This window comes from Mauremys reevesii, linkage group 22 (assembly GCF_016161935.1).
Source record: "Mauremys reevesii isolate NIE-2019 linkage group 22, ASM1616193v1, whole genome shotgun sequence".
Lineage (NCBI taxonomy): Eukaryota > Metazoa > Chordata > Testudines > Geoemydidae > Mauremys > Mauremys reevesii.
The window spans coordinates 4,798,586-4,812,480 of NC_052644.1; the positions used below are offsets into that span (position 1 = coordinate 4,798,586).

The window sequence follows — 13,895 nt, forward strand, 5'->3', positions numbered from 1 at the left end:
AGATCCGTGCCTGCCAAGGTTGGAGCCCTGTCTCTTCCATGGGGGCATGGAGTGCTGTGGGCCGGGCTGTTCCTTGCTTTGCGTGGTCAGCCCTCAGGTAGAGCAGCAGGGGGAGGAAGGTTGGAAGAGGGGAAATGGTCAGGTAGGGAAGGAGTATGGAAGGGAAAGGAGGAGAACCTACCCAGTGCCCCCATCCCAGTCCAGCAGAGCCTGTCTCCCTCGAGCCAGCTCTGGGACGGAGACCCTGCATTGCAGAGAGAGAGATGGGTCTGAGCTGGAGTGGATATGGGACACCTCACGCTTTGTCTAAGGTGTGGGGGCGGGGAAAGAGATTCTTAGAGTCTGCCTCCAGCTCCGGACTTTCTAGAACTTTGCCAACTGGAGGTTGCACTTGGCCCCAGCTACGTGTGATCTCTGGGCCGCAGCAGGGGTCTCAGTTTGGTTGGTTGGCTTAATTGGGCCACCTCACAGAGGTGGGGCTGTTTTGGGGAGGCTGTGGAATCTCAGCCGCCATTTAAAAGTCTCATTACGTCTCCAGGACTTACGCAGAGAAAACCTTGAGCATCGTGAACCGAGTGTGCCACGTCTGCCGCCAACAGCTCTGAGAGAAAGGCAAACTGACCTCCTGTAGCTCCGTGGCACGTTAACTCTGAAACCTAGTAATGGCACACCACATCTCAATGTTAACTCTTTAATTGCTGCTCAAAGCCAGATGCGCTATTCCAGAGCTGGGAAGGGAACCCAGGAGTCCTGACTGCCCGTGCCGCCGCTCTGACCCATGCCCCTCCCAGAGCTGGGCACAGAACCCTCTCTGGGCTATCCCAGAACAGATTTTGGATTCTATTCCATTGTGGTTAAAACCTTTTCAGTGTTGGAGGGGATAGTAACTTTCACATTTAACTCCTCCTCCTCCCTCACCGGGACAATCTACTGTAAATGGCACCTCAATTTGTCATCTTGAGTGGGCGGGGCTTGCTTTGTGGGTGTGGCTTGTGAGAATGACTCACTCCCCTCCCAGTTTGACCCCCACATTGCTCATCCTAAACATCTGGGCAGGGATCTCTTTATTCCTCACAGTGGCATCCCCCCCCCCCCGTTACAAATACCATGGGAGCGCTATGGGCTGATGGCTACAGCACTGGGCTGAGAGTGGGGGGAGCTGGGTACTATTCTTGGTGCTGCCACTGGCCCAGTGGGAGGGCTCATCTTTTCCCAGCTCTGTGCCTCAGTTTCCCCAACTGTACACGGGGCTACTGCCCTGCTTTGTAAAGCTTTGAGATCCACCAATTTAAAAGCACTATATAAGAGCTATAAATTATATTCCCGCCCAGCTCTGGGGATAGAGCCCAGGAGTCCTGACTCCCAGCCCCTCCTGCTCTAACCACTAGACCCCACTCCCCTCCATGAGCTGGGATCTACTTCATGGAGGAAGTATAGCTCCTATATAACTACTATATATGGCATTATAATGAATTATTACTGAATGCCCTTTGAAAGATAATGGCTTAAATGAGAGACTCCCCACCTGGGGCTGTTCACCCCACGGTGCGGGAAGGGGGAGTCACAAGCAGGTTTCCAGGGGGTCAAACCCATCCCCTCCCTTTCTGAATGGGGAGATGCAAGGGCTCCTGAATGTCCTGGTGGGGGGATCCTGGTGCAATTTGCCTGTTGTAACACTGGAGGGGGCAACTCTTAGGAGCAGACTGGGAACCACGGGGTTAAATTAAAAGGGTGGGGGAGGAACTATTACAACCTATGAACCAGGCAGCACCAGGCTATTCCACTACAGGTCACCCTGAGATCTGGGGTCCCCCCCCCCAGCAGCTCTCCTCCCCCCCAGCCTCACACACGTCCACCTGACTCCCCGCAAAGCAGCTGCCAAGCTGACCCACCCCTGTCCCTACAGCTCCCTGCCCCCTACCCCCAGCCCATAATGCAATTACTTGGAATGAAGCTGCATTAGTCCCGGGGCGAGCGTTGGGTACCAGGAAGGCAGCAGGTGCCTGGGACGCGGCGGGGGCTGCTGGGGAGGAAATGCAGTTTGCAAGGGCCTGGCCGAGCAGCGCAATCACATTATGTCCCTGCCCCTCGGCGCGGCGCCGGCTCACAAGCCGGTAACTCAATAACGCGGCTGCTCCCCTCAGCGCTGGGTGCACAACACCTGTCCCGAGCTCCTGGCGGACCTCCCTGCTTCGGGGGGGACGTGGGCACCACGGGCTGAGCTGTGCAACAGAAGCGGCTTTTGCTCTGTCTGCTCCATGTGGCTATTGGAGGGAGGCTGAGAGTCAGGACTCCTGGGTTCTATTCCCAGCTCTGGAAGGTCGGGATTCTGGGGTTCTATTCCCAGCTGGGAGGGGACTGAGGCCTAATGGTTGGCAGGGTGGTTGGGTGGGAGTCGGGGACTCCTGGGTTCTGTTCTTGGCTTTGCCACTGATGTGCTGAGAAAAATCACTTCCTACCTTCGCCCCGGTGAGGATTGCGCGAGTTAATAAATCAGCTTCCCCTTGAGCCGTCCCTTCCTTTGCCAACCCGGAGAGGAACTGAAGCTGAGCAAGATGGCAGGAAAGATGGTCCCGAAAGAGGAATTCCCACTGGTACAGGAGGGAGGACGGCTAGGGCCATGAGCAGCGTGCTGGAGAGCCGATCTCAAGAGAGGAGACCAGGGGAGCGAGGCTAGACACAGGCTGCGAGGACAGCTGAGCTGGGGGCAGGTGGAAACCCCAGGGAGGGAGACGAGCTAGTGAAGCTAACAGACAGTGTTGGCCCAAGAAGAAATGACCAGGAATCAGTTGCGGCTGGAGATCAGGAGAAGGTTTCTAACCACCAGAGAAAGGAGAGCCTGGAACAGCCTCCCAACAGGCGCAGCGGGGGGCGAACAACCAAAGATGATCTGACGAGGGGGGACTGGATCCATGATCCATCCTATGTGCCATCTCCCGAACACCCCGGTGGCTGCCAAAAGGTGCTGTGATTATTTCTACTTCAAACAGGATGATTTTCGAGGGGGAGATTCACAGGCTGGAGGGTTCCATGGGGAAGGAACCGGCCCCATCTCTATACCAGGAACACGAGACTTGCCCGGTTTGGATCAGAGTTAAGACCCATCAAGCCCGGTATGACAGCATCCGGCACCAGATACTGCAGAGGAAGGTGTCAGAAACCTGCCATGGATAGGTGTGGGATAAACACCCTGAAGCGGAAGCCTGTTTCCCAATGCCAATGGATACACTGGGATCAGGGAGTGAGGTCAGCTGGGCCAACCAGTTCAGAGTACCCCTGCTCATGTATGTCATAATCTGTATCTGTGTAAGGGATCCCTGGAAAACCAAGGATACACTGACCATTAATATTCCTGCACAGGGTATGTATGGGGGAGGGATAGCTCAGTGGTTTGAGCATTGGCCTGCTAAACCCAGGGTTGTGAGTTCAATCCTCGAGGAGGCCGCTTAGGGATCTGGGGCAAAAATTGGTCCTGCTAGTGAAGGCAGGGGGCTGGACTCAATGACCTTTCAAGGTCCCTTCCAGTTCTAGGAGATTGGTATATCTCCAATTATTACCTTTAAAGCACTACACAAATGGGAAGGAAATATGCAGCTAAAATGTTTGACTCAGACAAGCCTGGGGAGTGGGGAAACCAGGAAAGGCTGACGCCTCCATCCAGGTGCCATCACAGCTCAGCGGCCATGCATGGGCGTATCGGAGGCTGCCGGGACAGATTGTTTTGCACTGCAGAAAGCATCAGCGGGGAAAAAAGGAGCCTGGGACAGCCATGGCATCTTTCCCCACGGCTGGGATCCTGGACTTGGAGAAGTCTCTGGACTATAAAAGAGAGGGGAAAAGAACCCCTAGGTAGGACACAGTGGGAGACTCTAGGCAGGGGGTTGGGAGCAGGGGAGCCACCTTGCTGTAGGTGTGGTAACAATCTTCCCTATAACCATCCTGGTAGTTTTTCAGGTCTTAATCACTGTGTTTTTCACAGACCCATGGGGTTAGAAGGGACTGTAACGGTCATCGAGTCCAGTGGCTCTCAATCTTCCCAGCTTGCTGTACCCCTTTCGGGAGACTGATTTGTCTGGCATATCCCCAGCTTTCACCTCACTTAAAAACGACTTGCTTACGAAATCAGACCTAGAAAGACAAAAGTGTCCCTGACAAATGGCCGACTTTCTCATTTTTACCACCTAATTGTAAAATAACTCCATTGGGATATTAATATGGTACTTACATTTCAGCGTATAGTCTCTAGAGCAGTATAAATAAGTCGCCGTCTGTATGAAATTGGAGTTTGTACTGACTGTGCTAGTGCTTTTTATGTAGCCTGTTTGTAAAACTAGGCAAATCTCGAGAGGAGTTGATGTATCCCCTGGAAGACCTCTGCGTATCCCCAGTAGTACGTGTGCCCTAGTTGAGAACCACTGCTCTGAACAACATAAATCTTTACTATGAAATGGGACATATGTCTAACCCTCCGCGAGGTGCAGGATTTGTTGTGTCTACCAACAAAGCCCATTCACGTCACTTCGGTTCCCGTTTCTGACTGCAGCCCTCACACTTAAAACCTCCCTCTTTTCCATTACAGAAACATGGCTGATTTTTATTCGAAATCAACCTTTTATTTTGAATCAACCCAGCGCTGGGTTTGGAGGAAAGTCAGGACTGGGGGGTGTGCTGGGGTTACCAAGGCTGGGGGAGCTCAGGGGGTGGCTGGGGGGGTGACAAGCAGGCTGCTGGAGTCAGAGCTGCTGAATCAGGGCTGCTCAACACATAGACACTCAGCACATGGTGAGGTACTCAGGGTTACCAGACCAGCAGTGACACCACTTCTCACTGGTCTGGGTGACAGGCTGAGACTCAGGTGATCTAGGATCTATTCCCGGCTCGGCCGCTAGCCTGCTGGCAAGTCACTTCGCCTCTCCGTGCCTCAGTTTCCCCATCATAAAATGGAGAGCAGAATACTGATGGCCTTTCTCAAAGTGCTCTGAGATCCATGCATGATAACTGCTAGGGCTGTCTTATTACTGATCTCCTTTCCCACCATTTCCGTTAGCACGAACCCGTCTTACTCTTGCGACAACAGGGTCAGATCTGCCCTTGTGACGTCCCTGACTTGATAGATCTTACACCAGGAATGGAGTTTTCTTGCTCTTTTTTATCCTTTGCTTTCTGCTGCCTGGGGCCCTAATTGGAAGCTGTTGGTGGGGGAAAAAACCCTGAGAGTCTGAATCATGACAGGGTGTGTGTGTGGGTGGGGGGGGGGGGTTTTGTTGTTCTCTCTTCTCAGTCCAAATGGGCTTTGAGTGTCCATTGGGCTGAGCTGGAACGCAAGCAAACTGCAGGCCTGGGACCCAGGTCAGAGCATCCGCAGGCAGGAAATCCCCCACCCCATCCAACTGCGCTGGAGCTCAGCGGGGAAGTTCTCGGTCGTTCTCAAGGGGGGCTGCTGAGTGGGCTTTTGAAAGATGCCGACCCATGGAGTATTGACTCTCTTCTGCAGTTCGTGTTCTCCTTAGCTCGCTCGGTGGGTCCGAGTGGGGCAGCGACACCTCGGCAATCGAACCAGGGACGCCCCCATTCCCTGAACTAAAGCAGAAGGGATATTGCCTAGGGATGGAGGAGAGATGGAATTGGAGCCGGTGGGTTAGATGAGCACAGGTGTGGCCGAGCCTTTAGGCTTCGTCTTGGCTAGGAAACCTGGCTGCATTTAGATCAGGCTGAGAAAGCACAGGTGAGGCAAGATCAGTCGAGGCCTGATTCCCCACAGAGCTATGCCTTGTTCGGTCATTTGCGCCCGGGCTAAATGTTACCCGCTCAGAATGGGGGTGAGGTTCACCAGGGCTGCGCAACGCACAGGGCGCGGGAGGATCTGCCCTTCCGTGCAAACACGCTCGTGTCACGTGGCTCAGTCCCCAGTCGCTGGCTTTAAGTGGGAAGGAAGCAGGACTGGGGGGATAAATCGCAGCTGGAGTGCTGGTGGGTTTCCTTCAGAGATCGGACGAGCGCTCTTGTTTCTTCCTGGGAAATCTGCATGCTGAGAACCTGCGAGGGGCTGTCCAAATCAATAAGGTGCCTGCAGAGCAGAGATGGCAGCCTCCTTCTCAGAGTCAGCCTCGGGGTCAGCGGCTGTCGAGTCGCAACCACTCTCCTCGTGGCAGCTGGAGATCAAATCCAGAAGCTCGATGGCATCGCCTGGGTGATGGGCAGTAATTGCTGGAGGGGAGTGGCCCAGGTAGCAAAGACTAGGAGCTTCTGCAGGCTGCGGATAAATGCCGGCAGTGCCTTTCATTTTGCCTGCATCGGACTGGTGGCTAACAGGGTGGGTTGCCAGGGTTGGATCAGGCCAGCACTGCAATGCAGCTACCTCTAGGGTGAGGCACGGCTGCAGTGTATACAGGGATCGATCACACAGTGCTGAAATGCAGCCACCTCTGGGGTGGAACCTAGCCGCTGTTTCATTGCTGCACAGCAATGTGACACAGCAGGATACTGACTAGGGATGGGAGTGATCCACATGGATGAAGGATTTCCTCTTTCACCGGGCAGATGGGATCTGGAACGGGCTGATCAAACCCGGGGCCAGGAAGGGACGCCCTCCCCAATTTCAAAGCTAGGCCCCCAAATTTCATTGCTGCCTTTTGCACCGTTTTCAGGATCAGCCCCATTTTAGTGCCGATCCTGTGACCTCCCAAAGCGCCCCCCGCCCCCGTGAAATGCCCCACAATGGCCTTTGGCTGCTAAGAATTGGGATGTGCAGGATCAGATTCCTTAAAGGCCCCCACCCACTCAGGGATGTCTGTCCCCTGTCCTAGAGCTAGGGAAAGAATGGATTTTTCGGTTCACAGGCAAGTCTGAAAAATGGGGGAGAGAGAGGGAGGGCATCATTCCGGGTGGGACTGAAAACAAAATTTTCAAAAACTTTTGGCAACTCGAAAAGTTGGGGGTGAGGGTGGGGAGAGGGAGGAGGAGGAACAGTTTTGGGCCAAACAAAACTTTTCAATAGAAGTAACTGGTTGTAAAACTTTCCTGCCCTCGTTTGTGGAGACGAACCAGCTGCTTTAGAAAGCAGGTAGGGAAGGAGCTCAGGGCATCTCCAGTTTCAGCTTGACAGTCCTTTGCTGGAGACAACAATACCCAAGGCAGATTGCACATAGCCGGGGCCAGGAAGGGACACCCTGCCTGATCTGAAGTTCAGCCCGGATTGCCATGCTGCCTGTCCTGGTGTTTTCAGGATCAGCTCCATTTTAATTCCCTCCCACCCTGGCCTGGGACCCTGAAATGCCAGGTCTCCGTTTTCTTTTCTTTCCCTCTCTAGCTACCGTATCTATCGACTTTGACCACTCTTAAACGGTTTCAAGCAGCTTTAAAGGCAATGTTGAATAAAAAGTCATTTCAAAGCGAAAAATCAAAACTTTTTTTTAAGATGTCGAAATGAAGCATTTTCATTTTTTCTGATTTCTTTTTACTTTTTTTTCCCCAAATGTTTGCAGCAAAACTAATTTGCTGAAACAACCCAAATGTGCAAAATTTGGGTTGTGGCGTCTAGAGAGATGGATTTATTGGTTCTGGGGTCTAGAGAGATGGTTCTGGGGTCTAGAGAGATGGATTTACTTATTTTTAATTAAGTGAAAGCTTAGATTCCAGCGCACAAATCTGCAGCCACAAATTGCAAATGAGCCTGCCTATAAGATCAGAATCTAAGGCACCCTCAGCATCTTAGGGCCCCAGTCTCTTATGTGTCGGGCCCTATCAAATTAACGCTCCATTTTGGTCAATTTCATGCTCATGGGATTTTAAAAATAGAAAATTTCATGATTTCAGCTATTTAAATCTGAAATTTCACAGGGGGTGTAATTGTAGGGGTCCTAACCCAAAAAGGAGTTGTGGGGGGATCACAAAGGTTATTGTAGGCGATGTGGGGTTTACAGTATTTCTACCCTTACTTCTGTGCTGCTGCTGACGGCGGCGCTGCCTGCAGAACTGGGCTCCCAGCCAGTAGCCACTGCTCTCCAGCTGCCCAGCTCTGAAGGCAGCACAGAAGTAAGGGTGGCAATATCATGACCCCCCCTAAAATAACCTTGTGACCCGCCCTGCAACTCCCTTTTGGATCAGGACCCCCAGTTTGAGAAACGCTGATCTGCCCCGTGAAATCTGTATAGTATAGGGTAAAAGCACACAAAAGATCAGATTTCACAGGCGGAGACCAAATTTCACAGTCCGTGACACGTTTCTCATGGCCGAGAATTTGGTAGGGCCTTACTTATATGCATAGCTGCTTCCTTCTCCGTAGCAGGCAATACTTAGTTGTGGCTCTTCAGAAATTTGAAAAATCCGCATCAGCCCCATAACTAGGCTTGGCAGAACTGGAGTTTTATTTTTCTATCATTTTGATGGGTCGTCTCGATGTTTATTTTAAAGCATTTTTTTCAGATATTTATCGACATCAAGTTTCACAGTTGTGCAAAATTATGGGTTTGAAGCCTCCCTTTAAACATTTTTATCGGTTTAAACTTTCACAGTCACAGGAAATGGGGAGGGGGCGACAGACAACGAGGAGGGGGGCTCAGACAATAATTATTTAATGACAGTAGAGGCTGCGATTCAGAAGTTAAAGCTTTAGAACTGTTAAAACACAAATCGTCAACGTCACATGTCAAAATAGGCAAAGTTAATATCCTTAACTCCAACTCTAATGAGTTCTCAAGTAGCATTTTTCTTACGCTGCCGATCTGTACATTTCAATTGTTATCGATGGAAAGAATGTTCCTTCGCTTTGGTTTGTGTGCCCGCGCGCATGTGCGCTGCAAAATGAACGTTTCCCGACATTTACTGATAAAAGTCAAATCCTTCCAAGCTTAACCATAACTAAGCAGGTTTTTTCCTTCAAATCATAAGCATCAGGGCAGGGCCTGCGAGGAGACTTAGTGCTGGATGGGGGATTGCGCTTTGAGGGGTGAGTGATCAGGGTGTTTGGATATTTCAGGGATGGCAGACCTTGACAGTAAGGTTCTCAGAAGATCTTGTGCTTAAGAGATCAGAACTCAAGAGACACTGGGTTTCTACCCTGGCTCTGGCTGGCACTGGGTACATCACTTAATCACTCTGTGCCTCGGTTTCCCTCTCAGTAAACTGGAGGTGGTGATCCTCTCTTTGTTTATTTAGATGGTGAGCTCAACGATTCCAAGCCCAGTCAGGATCATCTAGACTGGCCGCCTGTGTAGCACGGGCCAGAGAACTGCCCTGAAATAATTCCAGAGCAGCTCTGTTAGAAAAACATCCCATCTTGATTTATGAATCGTCAGCGCTGGAGAATCCACCACGACCCTGGGTAAGGTATTACAGTGGTTAGTGACTTTCACCGTTAAAAATTCACGCCTTATTTCCAGTCTGAATGTGTCTAGCTTCAGCGTCCAGCCCTTGGATCGTGTTAGACCTGCCTCTGCTAGGCTGCAGAGCCCATTATTCAATATTTGTTCCCCACGTAGGCACTGATAGACGGCGATCAAGTCACCCCTTCACCTCTTTGTTAAGCGAAATAGATTGAGCTCCTTGAGTCTATCACTATAAGGCAGGTTTTCTGATCCGTTAATCATTCTCGTGGCTCTTCTCTGACCCCTCTCCAATTCATCAGCCTCCTCTTTGAATTGTGGGCCCCAGAACCGGACACAGGATTCCAGCAGCGGTCGCACCAGTGCCAAATACAGAGGGGAAATATGCTCCTGCTTGAGATTTCCCTGCTTCTGCACAGTGGGAGCTCATGTTCAGCTGATTATCCATCACCCTCCCCCTGCCCCCCAAAAAACCCCCACCCTTTTTCAGAGTCACTGCCTCGCAGGATAGAGTCCCCCCATCCTGCAAGCTCCTTGGAGCGGGGACAGTGTCTGTGCAGCACCTGGCACAATAGGGCTCCTCCCAGGTGCTACCATAATGGCAGGTAGGTAGAAAGAGCTGGGGGGATGGCTCAGCTGGACTCAGCATTCAGCATCATTCTGGGGTCTGGGGCGGGTTTGCTGCATGACGCCTTCTGCCTGCATCCAGTGAAAGTTTGATGGTGGCTGCCTCAGAAATTCTGCTTCACCATTCCTGCCTTTTCCATCTTTGGGGGCTTGGGAATCCCTTACCCCAGCAGAACAGCTCCCCCGTGTCACCAGGCCTCTCCAGGGACTCACTGGTGTCACCAAAATTGGGGGCGGGGGTGACGGCAATGTGCTGGGGGCTGCACAGACACATGAGATCTTGCATAGGCACAGGGATAGGAAAGTGCATGGCCATGGTCACAGGGACCAGGATCAGCACACAGGTCTGCGGGATCACAGTCTGGTGCCCTGTTCTCCAGACTAAGTTGCACACGTATGTATTAGCGGGGACCTCCGGACATTCAGAGCAATCTGCTGACTGATGCAACTACTCAAGGAGCTCACCTTCGCCCCAGGGGCAATATAATTCCTGCTGGCCCGGGCAGGGGGAGAATCCCCAGTGCCCAGAGGTGGCAGCAAAATGCACTAACTGCTGGGATCATGGGATGGCAGGGAGGGCATCTCTAACATGTGTATCTGCCTGTGAACTCCCCCAAACTCCTTGGCTCTGGTGATTTGTACTGGCCCATTTAGGGTGGTTTGCAGATCCCCCCGGTTTGGTTCAGGCACAGCTCTCATTTTAACACATAAAATCAAATTAAAACTGCCCCCACTCTCTGGCCCCCATGGCTATGTCATGCAAGAGACACTCAGAATGGGATTGTGCTGACGGGATGAAAGGTGGAAACAGCCAGGGATTGCTCATCCAGTGCTGAAATGCAGCCACCTCTAGGGTGGGGCACCACAACAGGGATTGCTCACCTAGTGCCGAAATGCAGCTGCCTCTGGGTTGGGATTCAGGGGCTATTTATACATGTATTGCTCATGCAGCACTGAAATGCAGCCACCTCTGGCATAGGGCACAGTGGCTTTTTATACAGGGATTGCTCACCCTGTGCTGAAATGCAGCCACCTCTGGGGTGGGGCTTAGGGGCTGTTTATACAGGGATTGCTCACCCAGCACTGAAAGGCAGCCGCTTCTGGGGTGGAGCATAGCTATTGTCTGATAGCTGCACAGCAAAATGATGCAGCAGTTTTAGGGGAGAAAGTATCCTGCTTCTGTTTGAAATTGCGGGGGTATTTAAGGAGGAAAAGTGCAATTACCCGGGATGGAATCAATATCCCTAATCCCACAGATAGTGCCACGGGGATCTGCCAACACTACAAGCGGCCAGGCCTTCAGTTTTGCACCTCATGGACATCTTCAGCAGAACAGCGCCCCCTAGCACCACATGGGGTCAGCACTAACTCAGAGGGGAAGAGCGCCACCTACCCCACTCCCTGCAGCACAGCGCCCCCTAGTGGGAGAGCGACGCCTACAGAGCCACCCGTCCCACTCCCTGCAGCACAGCGCCCCCTATGGCCCCATTCGTGTCAGCCCTGCCTCTGACGGAATAGCACCATCTCCCCGTTTGCAGTACCCCGGGGTTGTCTGACTTGTCTCCAACCCAAGTACTGGGTCAGCCTGATCCTGCACAGCTTGGGAGCTCAAAGCGGACGCCAGGCAAGGGGCGCTGGGTGCTCACATGTAAAAAGCATGGGCCGTTCCCTTTGGACTGGGAGGGGGCCACAGCTAGATTCCACACCGGTGCACAGAGGCAAGCCACGCAGAACGGGGCCCCCCAGAGGGCAAAGCGACGGAGAATCGGGACCCAACAGAGTCACCCCAGGAAATTGCTTTGCCAGGGCTCCAGGCACCTCTGCACCGTGTCCGTCACTGGCCTGGGGGGACGGCTGAGGGGAAGGGAAGGGGAGGGGGCTGGCCAATTGCTGTTTAAAATATTACCATATGCCTCTTCTGACAATTAGGCAGCAGCCTGGGGAGATGGCTGTAATGAGAGCTCTCCAGCGATAATTAGCCTGATCCGTCTGGCTCAGCCACGCTTGCCCTGAAACGTCAGGGATCCAAGCTGCAGGGCGGCATCGGGAGCAGAGACCGTGAATCCGCCGCCTCCCCCCTGCCCCCCCGGGTGACCTGTGGAGCCTACGGCCAAAACCTGCCGCGCTTCCCTAGGCCTGGGGTGGGCAGGGGAGATGGAGAGGCCGGTTGGCCCAATCCAGCACCCCCAGGAGTGAATGGAAAGCGTCCCATTGGCTTCAGGGGGCATCGGTTCAGGCCTATAGCCTGGGGAAATTGGAAGCAGCTGGTCCAGGTTCTGTGTTACATCCAGCACCCGGGGGGGCGGACTGGGGGCGTGAGCGGAGCACACTGAGCTGTGGGTGTTCTCTGCCCCCCAGGCCCCATCCGGAGACCGGATCTCTCACCAGCCAAGGAGGAGAGGGAACTGGGAGGGGAGTAGAATGGGGGGGATGCGAACTCTGCTGTTAACAGGAGAGGGGGCCTGTTCTCCCCCCGGTGCTTTAACCCTGACTCGCTAGACAAGGAGAGTTTTCCCTGATGTTCAGCCTTTGCTGAACCCTCCCCCCATGCACCGCCCCAACCCACGCCATCTGGCCATGGGGTTTGCCCCTCTTTCCAACAGACACACACCATTGTCCCATCCTCCCCCACCCCGCATTCCCCATTAGCCAGGCAATGCTCAATTCATCTCTCTCCCCAGGTCGGCCTCTGCATCCCCTTTAACCCGTTAATTCCCGGGAAGCCGGGACTCACCTGCAAAATGTGTCCTCCCAGATGCTGTTCAAAGAGCTTGGTCAGCAGAGCTGCCATGTTCCTCCTGCCGGGACCTGCAGAGAGGAATGCAAGCGGTCAGAGCCGGCCCCCTGCTGCATGGCGCCCGCTCCCCCCAGCCCGTGGGTGTGATCGTGAGGGACTGGGCCACGCCGGTTCCAAGCCTGATGGAATCGGTAGCCTCCAGTTCCCTCCTCTCGACTGAGTCACTCTCCCCACCCCACCCCGTGCCTCAGTTTCCCAGTAAAATGGGGATGGTAGAGAATATGTCCCTAACTCCCCAGGAGCGCTGGGGTGGGGGTTGTGAGTCAGTGACAGAAATTTGCCTGTCTTTAGCAGCTGCAATCAGAGGAGCCCAATGCATTTTGTAAACGTGACTGATTTAGGCCTCAGACACATGTATGCCGGGAAGGGGGGCAGGTAAACGCCCATGTGAAGGAAACTAAGGTACAGAAGTTGCTTAAGGCACCGAGTGAGTCAAGGCCAGAAGCAGGAGCTCTGGCTCCCAAATCCCTGCTTTAACCATTAAGCCCCACTCCCAGCGTTGGGAATAAACCCAAGGAGCTGACTCCCAGCACCCTCCCAACCATTAGGTCCTGCTCCCCTCCCAGAGGCAGGGATAGAACCCAGGAGTCCTGATTCCCAGACCCCCCGTGCTCTAACCACTAGCCACCACTCCCCTCCCAGCACTAGGAATAGAACCCAGGAGTCCTGATTCCCAGCCCCACCCCCCCTTGCTGTAACCACTGGACCCCACCCGCCACCCAGTGGGAATTTTCCAAACCATCCTTGGCTTGGAGTGATACCCCAGTGGCTGACAGCTCACAATGCAGGCCTGTTTCACGTGCTGCGTTAGACCTGATCTGCGATGGGGGCGGAGCGCAGGACGGGGTGGGGGGACGCAGACCGAGACTAGACCGTGGGGGGTGGGGGCACAGCAGGAATCTGTGTCGTGGGGCTGAGGAAGGAGAGGAGCCAGGATGAGGACAGGGAGGAAGTAGACAGCAGTACAGTCCCTGAGCCAGCACCCTCCGGCCTGGCATCCCCGCTGCAGCTGGAGACGGGAGTGGGGGGAATCAGGGTCTCCTGTGCCTCCCAGAGTCTCAGCTGTTCTCACTTCGGGGCGAGGCAGGTTGCTGGAACGAACGCAGGGTCACGGCGAGCTACTTATGTCCCGCCCCCACCACCCACCT

At 53.6% G+C, this 13,895-nt stretch overlaps 1 protein-coding gene across 1 annotated transcript in view; it reads right to left on the minus strand.

Moving 5' to 3' along the window:
* NPAS1 (neuronal PAS domain protein 1) overlaps nt 1-13,895 on the minus strand; it is a 96,110-nt gene that overhangs the window by 33,045 nt on the left and 49,170 nt on the right. The window contains exon 4 of the mRNA XM_039511042.1: nt 12,685-12,758. Coding sequence (XP_039366976.1) covers nt 12,685-12,758 — 74 coding nt within the window. The remainder of the gene's footprint in view (nt 1-12,684; nt 12,759-13,895) is intronic.